General features: G+C 45.4%; 1 protein-coding gene across 1 annotated transcript in view; it reads right to left on the reverse strand.

Moving 5' to 3' along the window:
- The window catches only part of GALNS (galactosamine (N-acetyl)-6-sulfatase), a 188,958-nt gene that overhangs the window by 21,041 nt on the left and 144,504 nt on the right, over nt 1-23,413 (reverse strand). Inside the window, exon 12 of the mRNA XM_078669899.1 lies at nt 7,210-7,331. Within this exon, the coding sequence (XP_078526025.1) occupies nt 7,210-7,331 (122 nt within the window). The remainder of the gene's footprint in view (nt 1-7,209; nt 7,332-23,413) is intronic.

Here is a 23,413-nt window from a genome sequence, read left to right on the forward strand (position 1 = left end):
TGTAATGTGTTCTCATACTAATGAGAGGACTATAAAGAAAATACATGTAACTGTATTTTCTCAGAGCATTTGATATCCTTATCTGATTAGTCAAGGAAGTCTAGGCTTAAACGTCCTCTGTGGGGACCATTGTCTTTTTGTATCATCAGCACTCGGGCAGACCAATCATCAACAAACCTGCAACCTCATGGCAGTGGCCCAATAACCTGGTGGGCCTGGCAGCGGCCTGGGAAGGCCATTGATCGCCAGGAGTTGGCTCTGTAAAACAACCCATTGACTGAAATATGCACTGGCTGGCTGGTTGGCCCCAAATCATGCCCAGATACTGCTGGAGCTGTTCCTAATCCAGCAGGTTTGGAGGCCTGTCTGGTCGCACAAGACCTAGTTGTGCGAAACATTCACAAGCGCCCCTCCATCCCTGTATGTATTTTCCACAGACCATGCCCCCCAAGAAACAAACCCAGAAGAAGATAACAAACTTCTCAAAAGTGGTGACCTCCATGGCCCACGCAGGGTTCCAAGATTAAGAAAAGCCGCCTGAAATAGCTTTTATGAAGGCGGATAAGATAGCCACCTAGCAATTGTTTTGAACTGAACTGTGAACAGACTTCAAGGAGAATATTTCCAATGCGATCTTGCAGTTGGGGACTGACAGATCTGAAAGAAAAGGTTGCTGCGCTTCGATCCAATGTACACTCCACAGGCACTAGAGCGATGGACAGTGGCGCAACGAAATTTGAGGGGACCCCCTGCAAGATGCATCGAGGGGTCCCAGCTCTGAACTTTAGCAGGAACTCTTGGGCAAAAGTACTATGCTGAGGGGGGCCCCTGCAGCTCGGTGGCCCCCGCACCATGGCGGCTTCGGGGCCATTGTTACGCCCATGGCGGTGGAGAAGAACACCCAACTGGAAGCCCTGCAGACCCAAAGTTCCATGCTAATGGACACATGTATCTCCCTTCCTGTGCAAAACAATGCAATAGCACAGAAGATTGATGACCTGGAAAACACAACCGGAAGTAACAACTGTGAACTGTGAATTGAAGAACCTGATACAGTAAAGTACATCCAATCCCTGTTTGCACCAATTGTGGGAATGGATCCATCCACAATCCAAATCGGTGGAGTACACCGCGTAGTCCGTGACACCCAGAGGAAAAAAACAGACATTGAGACATACTGGCTAGGTTCCATGAATACCAATGCAAAGCACCGGCCCTGAAAGTGGCCAAGACGAAAGACTCTATTGAGTACAACATGTACAGCTGCATAATCTTCCAAGACATCTCCCTGGCTACCACTCCGTCGCCAACAGTTCAATACGGATCAGTTGAGAGAGCATAAAATATGCTACAGATGGCTTTTCCTCTTTGGCATTGCCTTGGAGCACAGGAATCACTCCCACCACTTCTTGGAGCTGGAGCTTGCAGCCAAGTGCTAGGAGTGGACCCTGAAGACCACCCCATCTCTGTGAGAGCTACCCTCGGTCTCACCGCTCCGTGTTTCATTGTGGCAACTTCCTAGATCCCACAGCAAAAGAGGCACAAGAAGCAGCAGATGCAAGTCCGAGATCGCAACAGTGGAATGGACAGACTCCTCAGATCAGATATATCGACCACCACTATGCCCAGACACTCCACTGTCTGGCTTATCATTTGTTCCAATACGACAATTGCAACCGCAATGAGTTCTTCCTACAGGAGGGACATGGGGAGATGCTTTGCTTTTGAACTACACAAATGGTAGAACTGCAGTGCAACTTCCATGGAACCATAGGGGTACAGTGATAGAGGACATAGCAGGAAGTGCTTGGGGGATCGTGACCTCACACCAACGCCCATATGATTAAGATTCTTTCTTAGAATGTCAAGGGACCCAACACCCCTAACAATGCAAAATATGTCAATATGTGGGGTGAGGGGAATACGCCATTTTAACTTTCAGGGAATCTTTAGGTAAACTCTCTTGAAACATTACTGAAGAAACAAAATGTAAACACAAACGCTGTCCCTAGGGGTTTATTTATCTAGCTGATCAAAACATAATGGGGTAGCCCTATTGTTGCATAACAAGTCACCCTTTATAAAACTGAATATCAAAAAAAGATAAAGAACCCTAAAAGGGACATTTCTCACTTGCACTGCCATCTATTCCCCAAACGCTAGATAAGATCGACAAAATGCTGGACATCCTGACCGGTTTTACAGAGGATGACTTTATACTCCTGGGGCATTTCAATGTTGTGTGGAATCTAGTGAACAGGGGGTGGAATCCAACACAAATGGGGGGGGGGGCTTCACAAAGACAAAAAGAAGAGCTGGACCTCCATGACATTTGAAGAAAACTTCATGACAAGGAGAAGGGATATACATTCACAGAAACTTTTCAAGAATAGACTATATTTTGATTTCCTCCCCTCTCATGCAGCTAGTCCCCCATTCAGATATTAGGGTAATTATTGTCTCCGATCATGCCCTGGTGCACACTGCCTTGATTTGGGGGCCATCTCTGGGTGGTTCAGGAGATGGACTTTCAATTCATTTTTGCTTGGTAGCCCAGTTCTTTGGGGTGAACTAAAGACCCATATGACTGAACACTTTCAAGAAAACGATTTACAAGGGAGCCCAGCCTTCAAGGAACTTATACGGGGAGTATGCATCAGCAAGATTGCCTTTCCCAAAAAGCTACGCTGGCAGCATAGAGAAGAGCGAGAAGTCGTCATCAAGAAAAAAAGAGGAAGAATACAGGACCTCACAGGGACAACTCAGGACCCTGGACACTAATAAAGCTGAGCTCTCACTTTGGAAACTAAAACACGTACACTTTGTCCAAGGAAGCAAGGTAGGGCCGTACTTGGCTAGTCTCCTCAGAGCAAAGCGGAAAGGCCCCTAATAGGGGACATCCTCCTAGAAGACAGCACTAAAGTGCCCAGAGAAGATGGTAAAGATGTCAGCTTTTCATTCTTTTTACTCCTGCCTCTATGTGGGGGAGAAGGACCAGGACACTCTCTACAAAACCTAGAGTGTTGTCATCTTCTAAGCGTCACTCAAAAGCAATATGCGAAGCTAGAGGACCCTATTGGAGCAGATGAAATAAAATTAGTGATCAAATCCCTGAAAAAAAACAAAGCCTCAGGACTTGCTCGGTTTGCGGGCAACTTCTATAAACAGCTAACATCTCAGATGACATCTTTTTCGAGCACCTTTACAACAACTCCATGTCAACCAGAACAATCCCAAAATCCATGAATGAGGTGACAATCTCCCTTATTTATAAACAGGGTAAGGACCCCACCAGATGCGCCTCATTCAGGCCCACAGCGCTCCCGAACATCAATGTTAAGATCTATACAAAAATCTTGTCTACACGCCTGGAATCAATTATGACTGTACACCAGGATCAATCACACTTTATTGCGGAGCGACAAACACATTACCATATAAAGAGGGTGATCTACCTGGTCAAGAAAGCAAAAAATAAAGATTCCCGCAAATCTTGTATCCCTCGACACGGAGAAAGCTTTCGACTTGGTGGACTGGGTCTTCCTGTCATAGGTATTGGAGATAAGATATGGGCCCAACATTTTGATCCATGGTACTGGCAGGCCCTTTGCTTTTCTCCCTTATTAAGCCCTTCGTATCTCATATAAGGGAAGACAATTAGATAACTGACCTCTCTTTCATGAAAGAAGAACATAAACTAATGTTATTCGCAGATGATGCTCTGTTGACTAGAAACAACACTCCCTAAATTACAGGAGCACTTACTAGCCTATAAAAAATGAATACAACCAAATCCGAGATACTCAACCTCACACTTCCGCCTAACACGCTCATGACAGCGCAGAATACCTCCTCCTTCTGGTAGGTAAGTCTATGACCTTTTCGGATATCATTTTACCCCTTACTCGCTGAGATACAAGAAGAGCTTCGATGCTGGGAGTCCCTCCTAGTATCCTGGTTAGAGCGCATCAACGCACTAAAAATTACATCTTTAGCACAACTCATCTAACTGTTTCAGGCCCTGCCCATTTTGCTCCTAAAAACTTTTTTTACAGGGTTAATGACGGTCTTTTTAAATATATCTGGTGAACTGGGAGGGCTCCAGGGGCCCATAAAATACTTTGTAGACCTCAAGAGAGAGGTGGCCAAGCTTTGCCATATATTTATACGTATTATGTAGCAACTCAAATGCATGTCCCACTATAATGGAGAGCGCATGAATCTGAAAAGGCCTGGTCACACATGGACAGAGCAACAGCAGACCCATCCTAGTTTGGAAACCTAAGAAGTAGAGTCCATCAAATGTATACCCCAGTACTCCCACTAATATAGTGCTACAAGTGTGGGATGTCATTAACAATAAGTTACACTTAACTACATACCCATCTCTACACACCCCAGTAACCTTCAATTCTTCATTCACATTGGTGCTACTCCCTGGCCCATTTAAGAACTGGCGCAGAGGTGAATGCCTCAGGTTAAGCAATATGTATTCTAAGGGTACTGTAAAGACATTGCTTGATCGCAAAAATGACTTTCACATGAAGGAACCGGAACGACTCCACTACGCTCAATTGAGACATTGGGTACCCCAGCCAACAATAAAAGACGCAGTGACAACCGACCCAATGGAGCGGCATATCAAATGACTCACTGGGTCTAAAGGAGTCATCTCCTCATTATACCAGCTGCTTTTTACAGAACGCCTCTCCACTACACACCAACACTAAGTCAAATGGCATGCCATTCTGGGCCAGACACTAACAGATTGATACTATAAATTTACATGGAGAATTGGGCAAGGAAACTCACTACAAATTGCTTTTCGATTGGTACATGTACCTTACCCAGTTGTATATGTTCTTTTCCGGGGGTGAGCCCACTATGTTGGATTTGAATATGGAAATGTGGGTGATATCTTACATATAAGGGGGCGAAGGGGGGGGGGGGTATTGGAGAATTTATTAAAAATATATATTTTCCTCTCCTCTTCAATTTTTTTTCGTTGCTATGATCTTTGAAACATACAAATTGGAAACATCGTGCTGTTTTCATAAATTTCCATTGATATTTTTGGAATACTTACTACTTTTGAAAACAATAAAAAGTGTCTTGTTACAAAAAAAAACATCACTTCAATACTTCTGAAGCTACATTTTCTCTCCTTTTGTCTCATTTTGAAACTGTTGATCAGCCCTGGTATATGGAGCACCCGAAAACTTACCGCAGACAAAAATAGTGCAGCACCACAACTGCTTATGGGCTTCTCCACACCTTTCGACACGATTCACCAACAAACATTCCTAACCAGCCTTGACAGTCTAGTTATACAAGGTGCCAATCTAAAATTGACCCTTTCTCAAAAACAGACAAATCCTAGATTCATGCAATTATAGACTTCGGCTACTCACAACCCACAAAGTGTTATCCTATGTGAATCTATTATTTCCCCTCCTCTAATTAACCTCTACCTGTCACTCGTATAGAACCTAATCAATTGCTTTAATATGGCATGCTAAAACTATGTAGATGACATAAAAATCATTCTAAAAATGGAGAACCTAAAGGACCTTTACACATCAAGACTTTATGACAGCCTCCACGCTACACATATTTGGATGATGACTTGCTACATCAAAGTCAACGCCACAAAAACTGAGATCATGACCTGCAGACAATGGCACAATCACCACCCCACATCTATGTTGCCCAAAACATTCGAAGCTCCACCAAGAACAACATGGGAAGTGAGGAATCTTGGAGTGACCATGGACTGAAAGCTATCGCTGACTCCACACTTTAAAGAAGTCACAAAGAACTCCTTCAACACAATGAAAACCGTGAGGGGCATTTTTCCTTCCTTACCTGGGCTACCAACAAAAGGTAAAAGCTATCCTTGCCCTTGTAATCTCAAAGGTCTATTAGACGAACAGCATGCACCATGGCACGCATAATTTCTTAATTAGAAAACAGATTCAGAATGATGCTTCAAGACTTCTACTTCGGCTACATCCTCTGGAGCACATGACGCCAATCCTGTATGCACTACAATGGCTACCCATAGCCAGGCGATTGATAGTCAAGGCAGTTTACAGCTTCACAAAACTAATCGGAGGAAAACTGCCAGTTTACCTCCAACTGAGTGTCAAACAGAACTCTCAACCTAGGACACATTGTTCAAGACTCGATACATAAATCTTCATACTCCACTACAGGAACAATCTAGTAGTGAATCTGCCTTCTCAGATAAGGTAGCTAGACTCTAGCACCTACCATTCCAAATAAAAGTGTGGGTGTTCTGTAGGTAACCCCAGAAGCTACTGAGTCAAACCTAAGCAAGAGATATGGAATGACGCCGGGATGCCCACAAGATCCCCAACCACACAAGTGACACAACCCTCTGTACACTGGGACGGAAGCCTCAGCAATAGGGCACTTGTTCTCACTTGTACTTAAACAGCAATAGACCACTGTAGCTAAAAGAATTTATGTTGAGGCCGCCTAATGAATAATCAACTGGGTCAGCCAAAACAAACCCACCAAATCTTGCCTACACTAAGACTTACTTTACTACATAGAGCAACTATAAGTTAACTTATTTATGCACCCAATTCACGATGGGCAGACCCATATAGATGTAGAGATCTGCCACACCTAGATGGTGAAGAAGAGGACTCTAATATAGCCCTTCCCAATGGGTCCTAAGTCGAGGTATCTTCTTTAGCCTATGTCCAATCATGCGCAATATGACATTAACACAAGTCATCTATTTATATCTTCACTGTCTACCCTCAACTCCATCACTCAGGCTGTTACCAATCACTACATGACCTCAAGTGGATGCATTTCAGCTGCAATACGTTCAGGGAGACACTGGAAAATTGGAAACCACAATTAAACAGAGATCTGCAGAGTTAACCTCAGCTACCAGCTTATTTAGAAAATAAAACTGTGTGTCCATCCCCTATGCCTTTTCATACATCACACCACAAGACAAGAGCACCTCTCTGGTCACTCACATATGACACAAATACACTTCACACATAGTCTCACAATTAAGGACAACTCGGTTCCAACCACACATTATGTCCAGTGTAGCATGCTACCCGCCCAGGGGTAAGAAGCAGAATATATATTGCTCAGTACAGTTCCATATAATACATTTTTTCACATGGAGGGTGCTTTCCTTCTTCCCACCAGTGGCCTCACCTTATTGGATACTTTTCACCAGGATCCCGACCAAGGTGAAACAGGAGTGGTAACGCTGTGTGCTCCTGCTGATCATGTGTTGTGACTCCCAAAATATTCTGCCCTGGACAGAAATCGATACCCTGCAAAATAAGGTGGGGGTGGGGGAATGGAAGAAAAAAAATGTATTCTGTGCAAAAAAATATATTGATTAACCAAGTAAGCGTGTATGTAAAATACAGCCAAGCCTAGTAAAGCAACTGCGTTTACCACTCTGGATTGGCATTATGTTGTCTCAACTGTTGAGTACTGAACACCACTCTGAACAGCCTTGACATGGCTTTATCCACTCTTGTTCTTTTTGTTTCTCCCTCGTCTGAACCCATACACTTTCCCAATATTCCAAATCAACAGTAGGCTCCAGTGAAGTAGTCCAGAGCTCAAGGGTGAGGCCAGAGGAACTCATAATGCCACATAGGTAGGTGACTTTACATTCCTTTCTTGATCTATACAGCATGTCTGGACCTCATACCAAAAATGGTGGTAATCTTACCGAAGATGGTAGTTGAGACCTACCGTCAGCGGGAAGACGTTGCCAGTTCCAGAGGAGAAACATGCCAGCTGCTGGCAAACAACAGCTGACGAATACTGATGGGTGATGGAAGGTGTTAAAATAACCACCGGTAGAGAAAGCATTACCACTGGCTTTCCCATTTCTCAGGGTAATAACACCCAAACGCAGTTGTCAACATACCATCAGCTCTAAGCTGAACTTACTTAAATCAAAAGTATCAAAACAGGAACCAAAGGCCATTTTCTAGTGCATGGGCCACGTAATGAGGCTAAGGGCCTGATTTCTGACTCGGGAGTCAGATTACTCCGTCACAACGGTGACTGATATCCAATCCACCGAAATATAAATCCCATACAATATAATGCGATTTATATTTCGTCAGATGGGATATCTATCACAGTTGTAACAGAGTAACCCGTCTGTCGAAATCTAAATCAGGCCCTAAGCCATCAGATAAAGGAAGAATTATTTTTACCACAGGGGTGTTATATATACACAATCCTGTAGTGAAAGCAGCCAGGCACGGCTCCGACACAAAACCAGGTACAGACCACAACGAGAGTTTCGTAGTTTGAATGAAGTGCTTTATTCCATCGATGGGAACGGCAACATGACGCGTTTCGTCCGGGAAACCCGGACTTGATCACATGACAAACCCAGAGATCACAGTGGTTATATACTGGTAGTACCCACAATTGACTCCTCCCACAAAAGCACGGACATAATAAAAATACTTATTTTTGTACAAATTGCCAGCTAAAATGTAACATCTTGAATAAAGATATACATAAAACATAATTATAAATTCATAACATCACTGTTAAAAAAAATTATCGGTAATGGAAATAAAGTCTTACAAAGACACCTTAATGTTTCCAAAACAGCCTCTAATTGTACACTGATGATGATTTAGTAAATGGAAATGTAGGGCATATATATATATATATATATATATATATATATATATATATATATATATATATATATATATATATATATATATATATATACACATGCATACATATACATATACACACACACACATACATACATATACACACACGCATACATATATACATATACACAAACACTGAAAAAACAAAGGTTAAAGTAACCTTAGAGTTTGGTGAATTTATCAATGACAACATTAACGTTTCTGAACTAACAAAAACAAAAAAAGGAAATTCACCAATTATAGTTAGCAGCACTAACTATAACTTGTGCCCCCACCATGTGCTGCTTATGATCTCACAAGACAGCACTCATTACATGTTCTATGACATCATTTATATCACTCATGACATCTCAAATGACGTCACTGATTACATCATCCAAGCTTAGTTTACCCGCATATTGCACTATAAATTATTATGGCATTAGAAGCCTGTCAGTAAGTATAACATAGCTCAGGAGAAATCAGCCATCATTCATACCATCACAGATACAACTTAGGTGTAGAGAGCATGCATTATGAGCAACATTGGCCCTATACCATACACTTTACAGCTAGCATAGTTCACATTAACAATCAACCACAGATATATAGGAGTCCAGTGTTCAATCTGTAGACAACCGCTCACAGAAATCCAATTTCCTAAAAATGGTGAATGTAAGTTCCAAAACAAAAGACCTACTACGGACAGCTTTTATCTGTATCAAACCCCTAAAACTCACTGAACCTACATTGAGAAATAAAGTTGATACCAGTAGCAAACTGTGTACTGTAAAGAGTGCTTACTCTATGGAGAGGGTTTACTCTATATCACAGTGTTTTAAAAAGTGACATTTTCATGAGAATTGCACCCACATAGATTTAGGAAGTATCTACTAAGAACAGTGTACACTCTATGCAACAGTTGGTATAAAATACACTACGTGCTACAAAAATAACCAACATCTAAAGGTGCTAAACATCCTACTACCTGCACCCTTCACACTGTGGTGAAAACATTACAGATAGCTTGTCTTCTCAAGGAAAACAAGCACATGTACATAGGTTAGTACCTGGTGCACACAGTCTACTATGTTATGTAGTAATTGTCATGCTGACACGATTATGTCTAATAAATCGAGGCTGCTTACAAAAGTTAGTATCTACTATGTAGAAACCTCACTCCCGTTTAAATATTTTTCCGCAGAACCAAAAAGGTTGTGTGGAACATAATGAACACCTATGGTGCATTAGTCCCACATGCATTTTGTAAACAGTTACACCCATTAGCTAGTTCCAGGCTGTACAAAATTAAGTAGACAAGTAATATGGTACTTAGCCGCCATTATGTAAACTATAAAACAAACTAGCACACTCACAGGATGATGTAATCAGTGATGTCATCAATGATGCCAGTTGAGATGTCATAAGTGATGTCATAAATGATGTCAAAGAACATGTTGTGTGTGATGTCATATGTGAGGTCATAAGCAGTACATGGGGGCGCATCTTATAGTTATCTCTGCTAACTATAATGTTAGAATTTCTTTTTTTTTTTTTAGAGGGGGCATGCGGCCCTTCTCCCTGAGACGATTTCAGCTTCAGGGTTTCCATCAACCCAGGGCCAGAGTAATTTTCATTGGAGTGGGGACACCCGGCCCCCTCTCCAGGCTGACTTCAGCCTCAGAGACCCCATCCCCCAGGTGTCATTATTAGGAGGAGGGAGCACATAGCCCCCTACCTAAACCAATTTTGGCCTGGGGACTCCATCCCCTGGGGCCCGGTGTAAATTTTAGGGAGTGGGGCACGGAGGGGCACCCACCCCCCTTTACCTCAGTTGATTTTGGCCCGGGGAACCCCTCCCAGAGGCCAGGCGACATTTATAGGGGAAGTGGGGCATGCTCACTGGGCCGCTTTTGGCCACAGGGAACCTCACCCCCTGGGGCAAGGTGATATTTTGCAGGAGGAGGGAGCATGTGGGGCCGTCCTCCCCGGGCAAGTGTGTCCATGGAGACCCCATTCCCATTGGCCCTCAAACTTAAAGATGGGTGCCCACCCAGGGCACCCACCATGGTCTCATTGGGGGCAGCGGGGAGCTACTAATGCTGCTCCCTGCCCGTCTGTCAGCAATATTTTGATCTGTTTCCCTGCCCACATCACTGCAGGTAGGGAAACAGATCAAAACTCCACGCCCAGTCGGCAGGAGCATTTTCAAAGCTCCCGCGGGTTGGGAGCGGACTATGGGCTAGATGTAGGTAAATTACAATTACCGATTCGAAAATACCGCATTATACCGATTCGGTATTTTCGAATCGGTAATTGCAATGTAGATAAAAATTCGGTATAAAATACCGAATCGGTAAGATTCGGTATTTACCGAATCGGTAAATACCGATTCGGTATTTGCCATTGATTCCTATGGGCCTGGAGGCCTATAGGAATGAATGTCAATTACCGAATCGGTAATTACCGATTTGGTAAAATTGGGAAAAAGTCAGGGATGGCAGGGTGTCACTTTGACACCCTCTTGCACCCCTGATTAGTGCTGGTGTCCACATGTGGCATACATACATGCCCTAAGGGCATGTATGTCTGTCTGTCACATTGCACAGGTGTAAATGCACATTTATGCATTTACATAGGAATTCCTTATTTACCACCAACTATTAGTTGGTGGTAAATAACGAATTCTTAAAGCCCAGAAGCACTGTTTACAGTGCTCCCTACATATCATTTACCGATTCGGTAAATACGTTATTTACCGAATCGGTAAATAGCCACCTACATAGGAAAAGGCTTTTACCGGTCGGTAACGGCCGATTTCGGCCGTTACCGACCGGTAAAAGCCTACCTACATCTGGCCCTTGGTTTTTATTCCGCTTGGCTTGAGTTTTTAAAATATTCTTGAAAAGCAAGAGCAAACACAGGTTTTCCTGCCCGCGCTGGTGTGGTCAGGGAAACCGGTATTCCCCGGGGTGGGCTCCCAGGGACATTGCATCAGAGATGACCCCAGGGGATGGGGTCCCTGGGGCCATTAATGGCTCAGTAAGGCGGGCCCTTTGGCCCCTCCCCTTCTTTAATGATTTTGCCTCAGGGGCGGGGTCCCCGGGGCCTCTGAAAGCTCAGGGATGGGAGCTGCACATCCCCCATCCTTATACCAGTTTGGCACCAGAAGTGGGCTCCCTGGGCCTCTAATGGCTCAAGGGGGGGTGCACATCCCCTTCCTCATAAATACGTTTGGCCCCAGGGGTGGGCTCCCGGGGCCACTGGAGGATCAGGGAGGGGAGTCACACTACCCCCCTTCCCTTTACTAATACAGCACCGGGGGAAAGCTCCCCGGGACATATAGTAAATAAATGGGAACTGGCCACCATTTTTTTTCCCGATCCCGCAGGAGTCATGCGGGATCGCAGCATTTTTGCCATTTTTGGGGGGTGCCCGTGGGTGCCTCTGGGTCCCTCCTCCTCCCCTATGGGGCCTAGGGGGTCAGAGTATCCTTGGTCTGGCCCAAAATATATATATATTTTTAACGTCAGGATAGGGGACTAAGTCCCCGAGTCCTGTAATGGCTGCCAGCAACATTTTTCTCATGTTGGTGGCGGCCAATCAGGAATGCTCACTCTCACAGAAGTCTGACTCCCAAGGAATGTGATGAACCAATGGAAATAATGCTCCCTGGGCTAATCAGAACGCTGTTTTAAATTGGCTCTCTTGAGACTATCGCAAACCTAACTGTCAAAATGTACAATTATATTTTACCCTAAATTTCGCAAAAACTAATGAACGGATTTACACCAAATCACAAAACGCACAATCATGCCAACCTAGATTCCTACCAAATTTAGTGTAATTGCGTTAAGCAGTTTTTGCTGTAGCATTGACTAAAGAAGTCTACAGAAAATGCATGGAGATTTTGTGTTTTGGGACCTCCCTTTTTTCTGGGTTCCAGCTTTACCGGCAGCTGAGGTGGATGAACTTTTTTGGGGAAAGTTTTGTGAAGATTCATCAAACGGGGCCAAAGTTATTAGCAAACTAAAAAACGCTCCCTCTATGAAAGAGCAGACCTAACTCAAACTACCTAGTGGCCACCACCACTAAGTAACACATATATAACATTTATACTTAAAGATGCAATGTGTGAAATGTGAACTATCCAGGTCTATAAGGCAGATCTCGAAAAGAAAATCTTCAATTTGTTGTACAAACAAATGCAGATGTACTTTTAATGAGGAGTGAAAGGCTTTGGGCAAAACTGCTCAAACTGCGATGTATTACAATTTATGAAATTTTTGATTAATGAGATAGAGCCTGCAGAAGGTGCTTGGCAATAAAAAACAACCACCAAAGCAGAAAAGTCTACTGTACTTTAAGACCAAAAGAAAGCCCCCATCTAGTGGGAGTTAACTCTCTCTAGTCATTTAAGACCAAAATTGCTTATTCTTGTTAAAAAAGACAATTTCCTTCAGTGAATGAAATTAATTCTGCGCTGATCTATTTTTGTTTGTTAGAATCAGAGGAAAGCTTATTGCAAAAAAGCCAAAGGCAGTGGTCAACAAGAGTTTGTTTGGATGAAATAAATAAAAATAATCAAATTGAATTTGATTAAATTGTTTGACGAAACTAATAATATTAACATTTCTTTGCAGTAAATGCTATTTTAAATAAAGGGGTACATGTTCAAACTTTGGCAAATCCAACAAAAATAATCTTAACTGAAGTACTACTGACTTAAGTATTAACAACATGCCAGGAAACGATTGTTAGTGGTGCGTGCTAAAAAACTATTTGCTATTAAAATGAGTGCGTATGAGCTGTGCAAATTTAAAGGAAAATAAAATGGCGGCCTACCTCACGGAGACCGAGCTACTGAAAGGGCTGGTTAAACAATACACCTTTTACAGTTCAAGAGCTGGGCTACTTAGGCCACCTTATTACCTGGCAGGGAACAGACAAACTGTTCAGAAAGCAAACAGCGGTGTAATGGAACGAGAGCGAAAGAAAGAAAGACAGGGGGAACAGACTATTTGCTCGTCGACCAAGTAACGGGCAGAACAGACCTCCTTGGTTCCCAGCAGGATTTGATTGGCCAAACAATTTGCTATAAATATCGCGAGTGTGGGCTTTTAACGGACAGCTGGTCAACAGAGCGGGTAATAATCTGGTTTTCAATAGAGGCGGGAGGTTATGGACCTGTCGGTGGCCATTACACTATGGTGGACTCCTGCAGGGGCGGCGGGACGAGGGGCGGTGGGAGCGGAGGGTCGTCAAAGAGGCTGCGGGCCCTGCAGACACTAATGGACTTAAATGCATCTCTGCTGCAGGCCGCGCAACAGAGTTCGAGCGCAATCATTGGCTGTAGGCCTTCATTTACCGCCGCGCGCGAAATAGGACAAAATGGAACTCCCAAGACAGGCCGTTCTGGAGAATTTAGAAGGAATTTAAGAAATTATATGTGTTCCAATGTTACCACCTCCCGCCTTTGGATTACTTGTTATTACTAAGAAATGTTTTGACCTTTTCCGGGCGCAGAGGCTGGCTGCCCACGCCTGTACTTCTACATAACATTATCCTCCTCCTATGTTAGACCTTTGGTTTTTGCTGACTTTCCCTCCCCCTCTCTACCCCCATGAAGCGAAACATCACAGAAAAAAAATGCTTTAAAGTGCTTCTGGACAGACCTGGTTTAAGGTGGTATTTTTCAGAAGAGACCAATTTTTCCATTAGTTACTTGCTATGTTAAAAAAACGTTAATTGAAACAACTTGATTGTGGCGGCATTTGCCTGCCATCAAATATCATTAACACAAAGAGGGGAAAGAGCTGGCCTAAAAATTTTAGTATTAGCAAAATACACATATATTTAATTTAATACCGAGTTGTTGACTGGGCGAAAATCCACAAATGGCAAGTGGAGGTCTACATTCCCAACAAAAGCCAATCAGGGTCCAGTTAGGAAATGTTACTTGTAAATGGTCATCTTAACTCTTTCCTTCCTTGTACGACCCGCTTGTGGAATCTTGTGTCCCCGCCTCGACGCAGCACCGCACACAAAGTACCAGGAGTTTAAAAGGGATGTGAGGCCAGCTCAGAGAATAAGGTAGAGTAGTAGCATAATGCATCTATTCCATCATAAGAGGAGGAACTGATGACTAAGTTGGAATTTTTGGGGCTCAAACAGGTGCATCTCTAGATGTGATTTTTAGGGGTGGAGCGCAAAAGTCCACAAATATAACCGGGGGAGGCGGGGTACCTGAAATACATGTGTGTACACACTTATGTGAGTAGATTTGATGTTATATATATATATATATTTATACACATACATATATATATATATATATTTATATTTATACACATACATATATATACATATATACATACATATATATATATATATATACTAGCAGCCCGTCCCGACCTTGTCCGGGAGCAATCAGGCTTCCCCGACCCCCGCCTGCCCCGACATTGGCCAGCAGCCCGGGCCCCCGTCCGCCCTGACCCCCGCCTGCCCGGACATTGTCCTCCGGAGGCTTACCTCACACAATCATGCCAGAGGCCCAGTGTTGCAGTGGTGGCCAGCAGCAGCGCCTGAGGCACTGGGGAGCTTTCTGGGTAAGTGGGGCTCTGGCGCTCTGTTTGCAGGGAGGCGAGGATGAGCAGAGGTTGCAGGGATAAGAGTAGGAGTTCACAGAGTATGGAGCGGCCGGCGGGAGCCGGGAGCTTGAGCACAATTATGCCAGAGGGTCCCCCGCCTGTCCCGACCCCCGCCTGCCCCGACATTGTCCCCCGGAGCCTTTTTGTTGTAACTCCCCGTCCCCGACGTGCCCCGACCCCCGCCGGCCCCGACATTGTCCCCTGGAGCCTTACCTCAGCCGCCGCTCCTCAGTGGTCCGCTGCTGCTCACCGCCTGTGTGCCGCTCGTCAATGCTCCTCCCCCGCACCATGTCCGCCGCTCAGCCGCCGCTCCTCAGTTCAGTGCTCCTCGCCGCTCCGCCGGTCTGCTGCTGCTCACCGCCTGTGTGCCGCTCGTCAGTGCTCCTCCCCCGTGCCATGTCCGCCGCTCCTCCTCGCGTTCCTGGACGCCGCTCCTCCTCGCGCTCCTGGACGACGTCAGCACGCAGGTCGCGGCCGGCGCTACTGCGAGGGGACTACTTTTTTTTAAATGTACATTTTTTAAATAGAACGTATTTTTTAAATTTATATAGCCTATGTCCATCTGCACACCCTGAGGATTCCAACAATGTATCGGGTGTGTGGATTGGCGCTGTGGTTCCCGAGTTTACCCGCCTCAAAGCCTCAAAGTTCTTCCTTTATAATAGTAGTATAGATATATATATATATATATATATATACACTTACATATACACACATACACATACACACACAAAAAACCCATACAGGCACAACGTAGCTTTTTTTCCCCAGTTATTCATTTATTTCTCCCTTTATCCATTTCTTGCTTTCATCTTTTTCTTTTCTCTCATTCCTTACCTCATTTTCCCTTTATTTGCCATCACATCTCAATCTACAGCTTGCATTTTATTTGTTTCTTAACCTGGCACCCAGACTCCTCCGACAGGCTTAGCTCAGCATCTCTTGTCTTGCTTTCTTTTTATCTTTTAAAGTGTCCAAATCAATATTAGGTAGAGAGAAGCAGATATTCATTCAGCTTCCAGTATCGATGAGTGAATAATCATAGGGGCATGAATCACTAGTGGCGAAGACCCAGTCTCACATGTGTTGTAACGGAGACCCCTAACAACACAGCGATGGGGCACACAGGGGGGGGGGGGGGGCAGGAAGAATGCAGCTGGGGCACAGGCCCTAGCTGGCTCCACCCTGATGACGTCACGGGACACGAGTTGCTGCTAGCCCAGCGTCCCGGTCCAGAGGAATTCGCGAACATGTTGTGCACCTGGTCCGGTTGCATTGTGGGCAGCTCTCGGGGTAGTTGTATAACCGGTGCATAGTGGTCCATAATAAGCCTTAGGGAAATGGATGTCTGCTCAGAATACCAAGCAGCTCCTGGAGAGACTGCATCCGGTCAGTATACATTGTGCCTCTTGCCGGCACTGTGCAGATACACGGGATGCACAGGAACTCTTGCAGAAGCTGTATCTGGCCTAGACGCACAGTCTCTCCCCGAGAAGCAGAGTATTCTCCAGTGACGTCCTTCCTGTTCATAAAGTCCAAGCTTGGTTGCACCGCTCAAATCTTCACACCTCGAGGCGCTACCGAGACTCGCCTGCCCGGTTTCGCCTCTGTGAGCACCAGCGTCTCTGAACAATGAAAGCTTCCGCTTTCCTTCGGAAGCCCTTGTTTAACCAACAGGTTGATTAACGCCTGTAGCCTCTCGTCAGAAAGATCATTAACAATGCATCCGCTCGGCTGCAGCCTGCACGTGCGTGGTTGGCGAGTGTAGCGCCTACGGGCTAGACACAGCGCCTGTTAATAAAATTCAGACAAAAAGGATTGACGTCTGTTTTCCCTGCACTACACGTGCATTCTTTGTAGGTGACTGGATCTACAGGCAGAAGTTAGTAATAATAGCTATTCATAAAGCGCCCAGGAGAAGTTGAACCATTTCTAGGCACTCATGCGAAAGGAGCGGTTATGCAACCCAACGAATGGCCAAGGTGTAGGGTGTGACTAGCTGTTTCCCCTGCCTTTCCATCTTTTAGATTTGGCCTCGAGGAGATTGTGACTACTACATATGCATGTTAGGGGTGTACTGTGGAGGAAGCTGACACGTGATTCGAAGATCAGGGCTGGAATTATATGCGCAGCTCTCTGACTCCCCACACACCCAACACATTTCAAAGAGACAGTGCGCGGTCCACGTCTAATAAATGCACATTGCTGCAGTTTGATTCATCAAGGCAGCTAGACTCCGACTACAGTAATTGCAAAAAAACAAAAGCAAATGATGGACGGAATGCTGAACCATGCCAAACACTCACCCCAGTATAGAGATCTGGGCCTAAATCCATCGTTCTTTTGCTCACCATGCCACCCCAGTTTAGATCCAGCCATATGCAAATCAGTCTTGACTCTGCTCCCCATGGGAACAGTCCAGCCCGAATTGCCAGGCCCGGTGCTCCCTGAACTGGAAGCAAGCATCCTGGGGCCGGCTGAGCACCTGCGTTCACTGGTGGTCAGCGGGTCAGAGTGACTACCAATAGTGGAGAAGTGTGGCTCACTGGTTAGAAGTGGCAGACCCTGAAGCAGAGGTCAGGTCCGGGACCAGGGTTCAATTCCCGACGCGGCAGGGTCTTGGGCTCAATGTCCGAGGACTCGATAATTCTCGCCTCGGAACCCGGCCCTAATCATGGGTTCTCACTCTGCAACTCTGGGCAATAGCTTGCTTAATCTCCACAACGGCCCCAATAGCGCTGGGATGCCTGGCTTCACCTTGGGGGTGCCCTGGAGGGGGCATCTCACAGGGAAAGCCAGGATGGGTTCCACAGTGGTATACAGCGCCAGGATGCCCCGAGATGGGGCAGCAGTGCGCTTTACAAGTATACACACATTCACACATAGTGTGTACCACACTCCGTATTTGTGCACAAGCAGCGTCTGTGGTGCCAGCACAGTGACTCAGTTAAGCTGAGGCAATGACAGCACCAGCTGAGGAAGATTAAGTAGAGCCAATGCCCATGATGCAGGTACTTTTGCTGCTGGAGTTCTTCTTCAGGCCGAATCACGAAACCCACCACCCAAACAATGTGCCCAGCCCTTGTCAAATAAATTAATAGACCAGTTTTAGCGCAAGACTCTTCGTTGATGTAGGATTTCCTCAGGGACCTTCATTTTTCCTTCAGAGGGACTTCAGGTTGCAGTCCGCCTTCTTCTAGCACCTTGATATTTCTTGGCTTCTCAATATAGTGCCAATATCGGCAACACTCCCCATCCCTCCCACAGCAATTATCCTAAGAAATAAACTGACAAGACACCTTCTTTATGGAGAAAATTGCTGCAGGTTTATTTACATAACAAATATGCCAACATGGTGGGTTATCTTACGGGCGATCCCAGACAGGCAGCCCCTCGCCGCCTGCCCATCTGATGAGCCGAATTACACCTAGGCCCTAGCCAACCGGTGTTTGCCAGATTTGGGGGGTTGGGATAGCCCCTCCCTCCGGTGGACACAAAATAATAAGTTAGATAAACACCCCCCCCTCCCCTGCCTGTACGCCGGGTACGCGGTGGGGAGGGAAACGGCGTCAGGACAGCAGAACAAAGAGGGCAACTTGTGGGCGGGAGAGGTATAAGTACCTCGCCCCCCCCCCCCGCCCGCCCGGAAGTGATGCAGGCATGTGGGCCCTTGAGGGTTCCAAAACACTGGGCAGCTGACTCGTGTACCATCGTGTGGCACTAAGGGGGCCGCCCTCTTAGGAGGGCCCCTTCGTGGGTCCGGGGCAGCCATGCAGAACTTTGGTAGAGTAAAGCTACTTGTACCTTACGAACAGGGAGTGGAGTGGGGGCCTGGACAGTTCAATTCATGTTGTGGGGACACTTCGGGAGCCCTGAGCCTCAACCTCGCTGACCAGTGCAAGTCCTTCTTGGGTGCCGCAGAGGACATCTTTAGTTCGTCCCAGCAGTCTCCTTCATAGCCCTTTTGCTTCTAAGGACCATCTTCCTCATCCAGGGCAACTCCAATGATTCTCCTGAGCAGTGTGTCCGCTCTGTCCTGCGAAACAGAGTCCAGGCACCCCCTCCTGGCTGCCTTTGTCGAAGCTCGGCATGCTACTGGTCCCATACCTGGCAAGCAGCCACGGCCCGCGGAGGGAGTTTCGGTGGGGCGGGGGAGGGGCAGGGTGGGGGGTGCTAAAAACCGAAGTATGGATAATTGAAGGTAAGTAAACAATTGAATTAATAAAACGAATTTCAGAGCGCGCCCTGCATCGCAAAATGTGTGGCAGGGCGCGCAACGAAATTCGTTTTATTTATTAAATTGTTTACTTATCTTCAATTACCCATACTCCGGTTTTTAGCACCACCCACACTGCCCCTCCCCCGCCTCACCGAAACTCCCTCCACGGGCCGTGGCTGCAGGCAAGTGGTGTTGGTAGTAAATACTGTCGCTAGAGTTGTAGAGACTTTGGATTCTGGTAAATAATTCTTTCCACATGCTTGAAGTGGCTGTTCCATCTTATACTGAAGTGTCAGACGGTAGCTGTGTAGTCCATCAATCAGTCCTGACACCAGTTCTGGAATTTCTAGGGCTTTTGCTTATTCCACTCAGAATGGCCCAGCCAAGGTCTTTGCTACAAGATGCTAGCAGTAAGGTGGGGCGGAGCTGGAAGTCTCCAGTCAGGAGAGACACAAACAAGGGTGAAACAGCAAGGCGAATGTCCTACTTCACTGCTGTTACCTGTGAGGGGGAGATGGGCATTCCAGTCATCAATGGGTAAGGAAAGGGCAGGGGAAACTCACCCAGATGCCAAGTGGGAGAACTACAAAAGAATAACCTGGGGGAGCCCTGCAATTCAGATCTGCAATCTGGGCTCTCTCCAGCCCTCCATCTTAGGTACCACTTGGATGCTGGAAACTAAACAGATGCCAGTGTGGCTCTGACCACAAGTATCACACAACTTCCCCCACATCCTACATGTATAGCCATGAGAAACACACATGCGTCATCCATCTACTGCATTGATGGGCAAAGTACTTAGTTGCTGGAGACTACCAGATCAATCGAAAAAGAGGAGTGAGGTCAGTAGACAACTCTGCCAGGAATGAACACGTAAAAGAAACCTGCCTTGCCACTAGGATCTTTATCAGTGCCACCACTGGCAGTTCTCTACAGCCTGTTGAGCCGACATGAGTCCCACTCGGTAAGGAGGGTGCACAGTGTGTGCTCCCCAGACCACAGAGCCCCGCTCTGGTTCCCTATCTGTGTCACAAAAATGGCTCTAGTGCACACTTCTGGTTGTCTTTTGCTCTGGGGGGCGGGGGTAAAAAATCTACAGAACTTGCTACGATGGACACAGGGTAGGGGTGCATGTTCACTAGAGCCATGAAGGAGTCCTTTCCCCATCTACACAACTATCGATCAAACAATATCAAAAGTAGGGTTCATAGGCAAACATCTTGCTTACTTAATAATGCATGCATGCATGCATTGGCTCTCCTTACATAAGACTCTTCTACAGACCACTGTCATCGCTACTGTTCTTTTTTAAGCTACCAATTAATCTTTAACGTTGGGCCATGTCCGAGACAGGCTCGATGGAGCAATCTTAATGTCATGACAGAACAAACATTGAACAGATCCGGTGAATATGCAAAACTTCAGTTCACTAGTGTCACATCTAGGGTTAAGATCTATATCAGAGTTTTAGGGATATTCACCTAAAATTAATTTACATTCAACGAAACTATATGGAACTCGTTTATATAGTGAACAGTTATCCTGAAAATCTGGCTTGGATCTGGCCTGTCTGGACCTACATTGGAAACCCATGCTTTAGTTCGACTTAAAGTACTTGCAACCTTTTTCAAAGTTAATGACCTTCTCAATCCAGAATAGAGATGATTCAGTCCAGCGAGGGGCACTGTCAGTCGGCAAACTCTTCTTGATGACCTGAGGCTGGAAGCGGATACCCGCAATGATGCCTGGCCCGTATTCCGCTAAATCTTTCAGCGACCTTTCAAAGCTATAGCTCAAGACTCTTCTAGATCATTAGATGTTCTAGGCCTTAATGACTCAGTAGTGGCTTAGATACATTTTCTTCTGTCCACCAGATCCTAATAAATGATTCCTCTTCCTGTCCAGGTCATTTTATTTACTTGTTGAAAGTATTCGTATAATGCTTACTTACCTGCAAGATAGCCGAGACAAGCACAATTCAACTCAAGCAGTACAGGAACAGTAATCAAATAGTATTCTAGTACATTAACAGTACATACATAAAGGGAGGGTATTAAATTACTAAATGCAATCTGAAAAAGTGAGCTTTAGTTATTTTCCAATCATCATTTTCAGTGCCTAAATAGGGCCTTTGGAATTTGCTTTTGTAATGGCACTCATTATTCCCTGCCTGTCACCAAGGATTCCCTTGCTTTCAAAAAACATATGATGTCATTTAATGTTCTAAATATTAACTCATCCAAAACCGACATGATGATGCTTAGCATCCCCATCTAAGTCCTGGTGACCATCATCTGACAATCCACCATTTGGTGCTATCCTCTTCCAATGCAAAAAAATTCTAAGGGGCTAATTAGGATGTCGAAATCCCTGGTTTGACTTCCGCCCATCATACTACAATTACGGCAGTTGGAATTCAAACCAGCCGGTCAATCAAGCTGATCTCCGATGGGCTCGAGGAGCCAGTCGGCCAGTGGGAAGGGCCACATAATCCTGTGTGGAACGCTTTCCTCCTTCGGGATTATGTTGGCACTTTCCAAGAGCAAATTAATGTTGGCCTTTCCGACATGAATTTGCTGTCGGGAAGTACTTTTGGGGGCCCCTAGCAGGGCCCCTTTTCTCCCTGGCCCTCCAGTTGGGGAATTTGGGGGGCACCACTATAAATCCCTGCACACTGTGCTTGACACATGGTGCAGGGATTTACACAGGCTCCCATTTCTCTACGGGAGCTTGTGCAACTGCTACAGCACAGGCTCCCATAGAGAAATGGGAGTATGCGACCACACCATGTGCAGTCGCGTTGTAATTGTGGTGTCGGGACCACCGACCAGAGGTCGGTTGGTCGTCCCGAGACTGCAACAGTGCCGACATCGTAATCATGCCCTAAGTGTTCTAATGTACTCCATACTGACCGTCGAGCCATGGATCACAAATGTTGGAACACATAGTTTCTACCCTCTAGAAATTATTGAGAATTTCTTTCCTGTTCTCAGCTTTCATCATAAATATGAGGCAATCATGGACCTCATCTTGCCCCGATTCAACTCCACAAATAGAGCACTTCTATATCCCCGAATTTATGCTTGATCAACTCCCCAAAGTGACTTAAATGGAGACAACATATCTACCAGTCAATAGTTCATTCCACTGGCTGCCCAAGCAAGAAGGATCAGATTGATTCTACCGTGTATGGTCCATCGAGCCCATGAACCACTGGACACAAGTTTCATGATAATTGGTGACAGTAAATCTAATGTACGTGGATAGCCTGAAACCATGGCATTGATTCAGCCCACGTGGACCTATGTTGGACACTCCTATTTTAGACCATGAACAGCAAGGTATAAGCAGGGCTAATGGAATTATGTGATTCAAAATCTGCACTTTTTTCCACAAACATGGATTCTGCTGATCGGCCCCATAATTTACAGATTTCAACATTAGAACTTGTTCCTAGCTCAAATGGATCTAAAGTTACCAATAAAGTGGCAAACTTTGCAAAGGTTACCTGGTCACCTGTCAGATGTTAACTAATACCAATGATGTGAATTATTTGCTCAGGACGTATTAATGTGTGGTAAAATGACAAAAAGTGAAATATATACTGCCATCTAATTTGCCTTACTATGCATTTTCTCGCAGCGTAATACATTTAACACTGCAGGAAAACTGAATCCTCCAATGCAACATATTCTAGTGCCACTGGGTCAAGGTAAAATAGGAACGTATTTTTGACCAATGCATGGCAGGGCGTTAGTGGCCTGTGCTTTTACTGGTAGGAATGGTCTCTGTAAGGGATGGGCTTACATCCTACAAACTAGACTTCCCTCAGTCTTTACTGATCTGTC

The sequence above is a fragment of the Lissotriton helveticus genome, chromosome 12, assembly GCF_964261635.1.
Source record: "Lissotriton helveticus chromosome 12, aLisHel1.1, whole genome shotgun sequence".
In the NCBI taxonomy this organism is placed as follows: domain Eukaryota; kingdom Metazoa; phylum Chordata; class Amphibia; order Caudata; family Salamandridae; genus Lissotriton; species Lissotriton helveticus.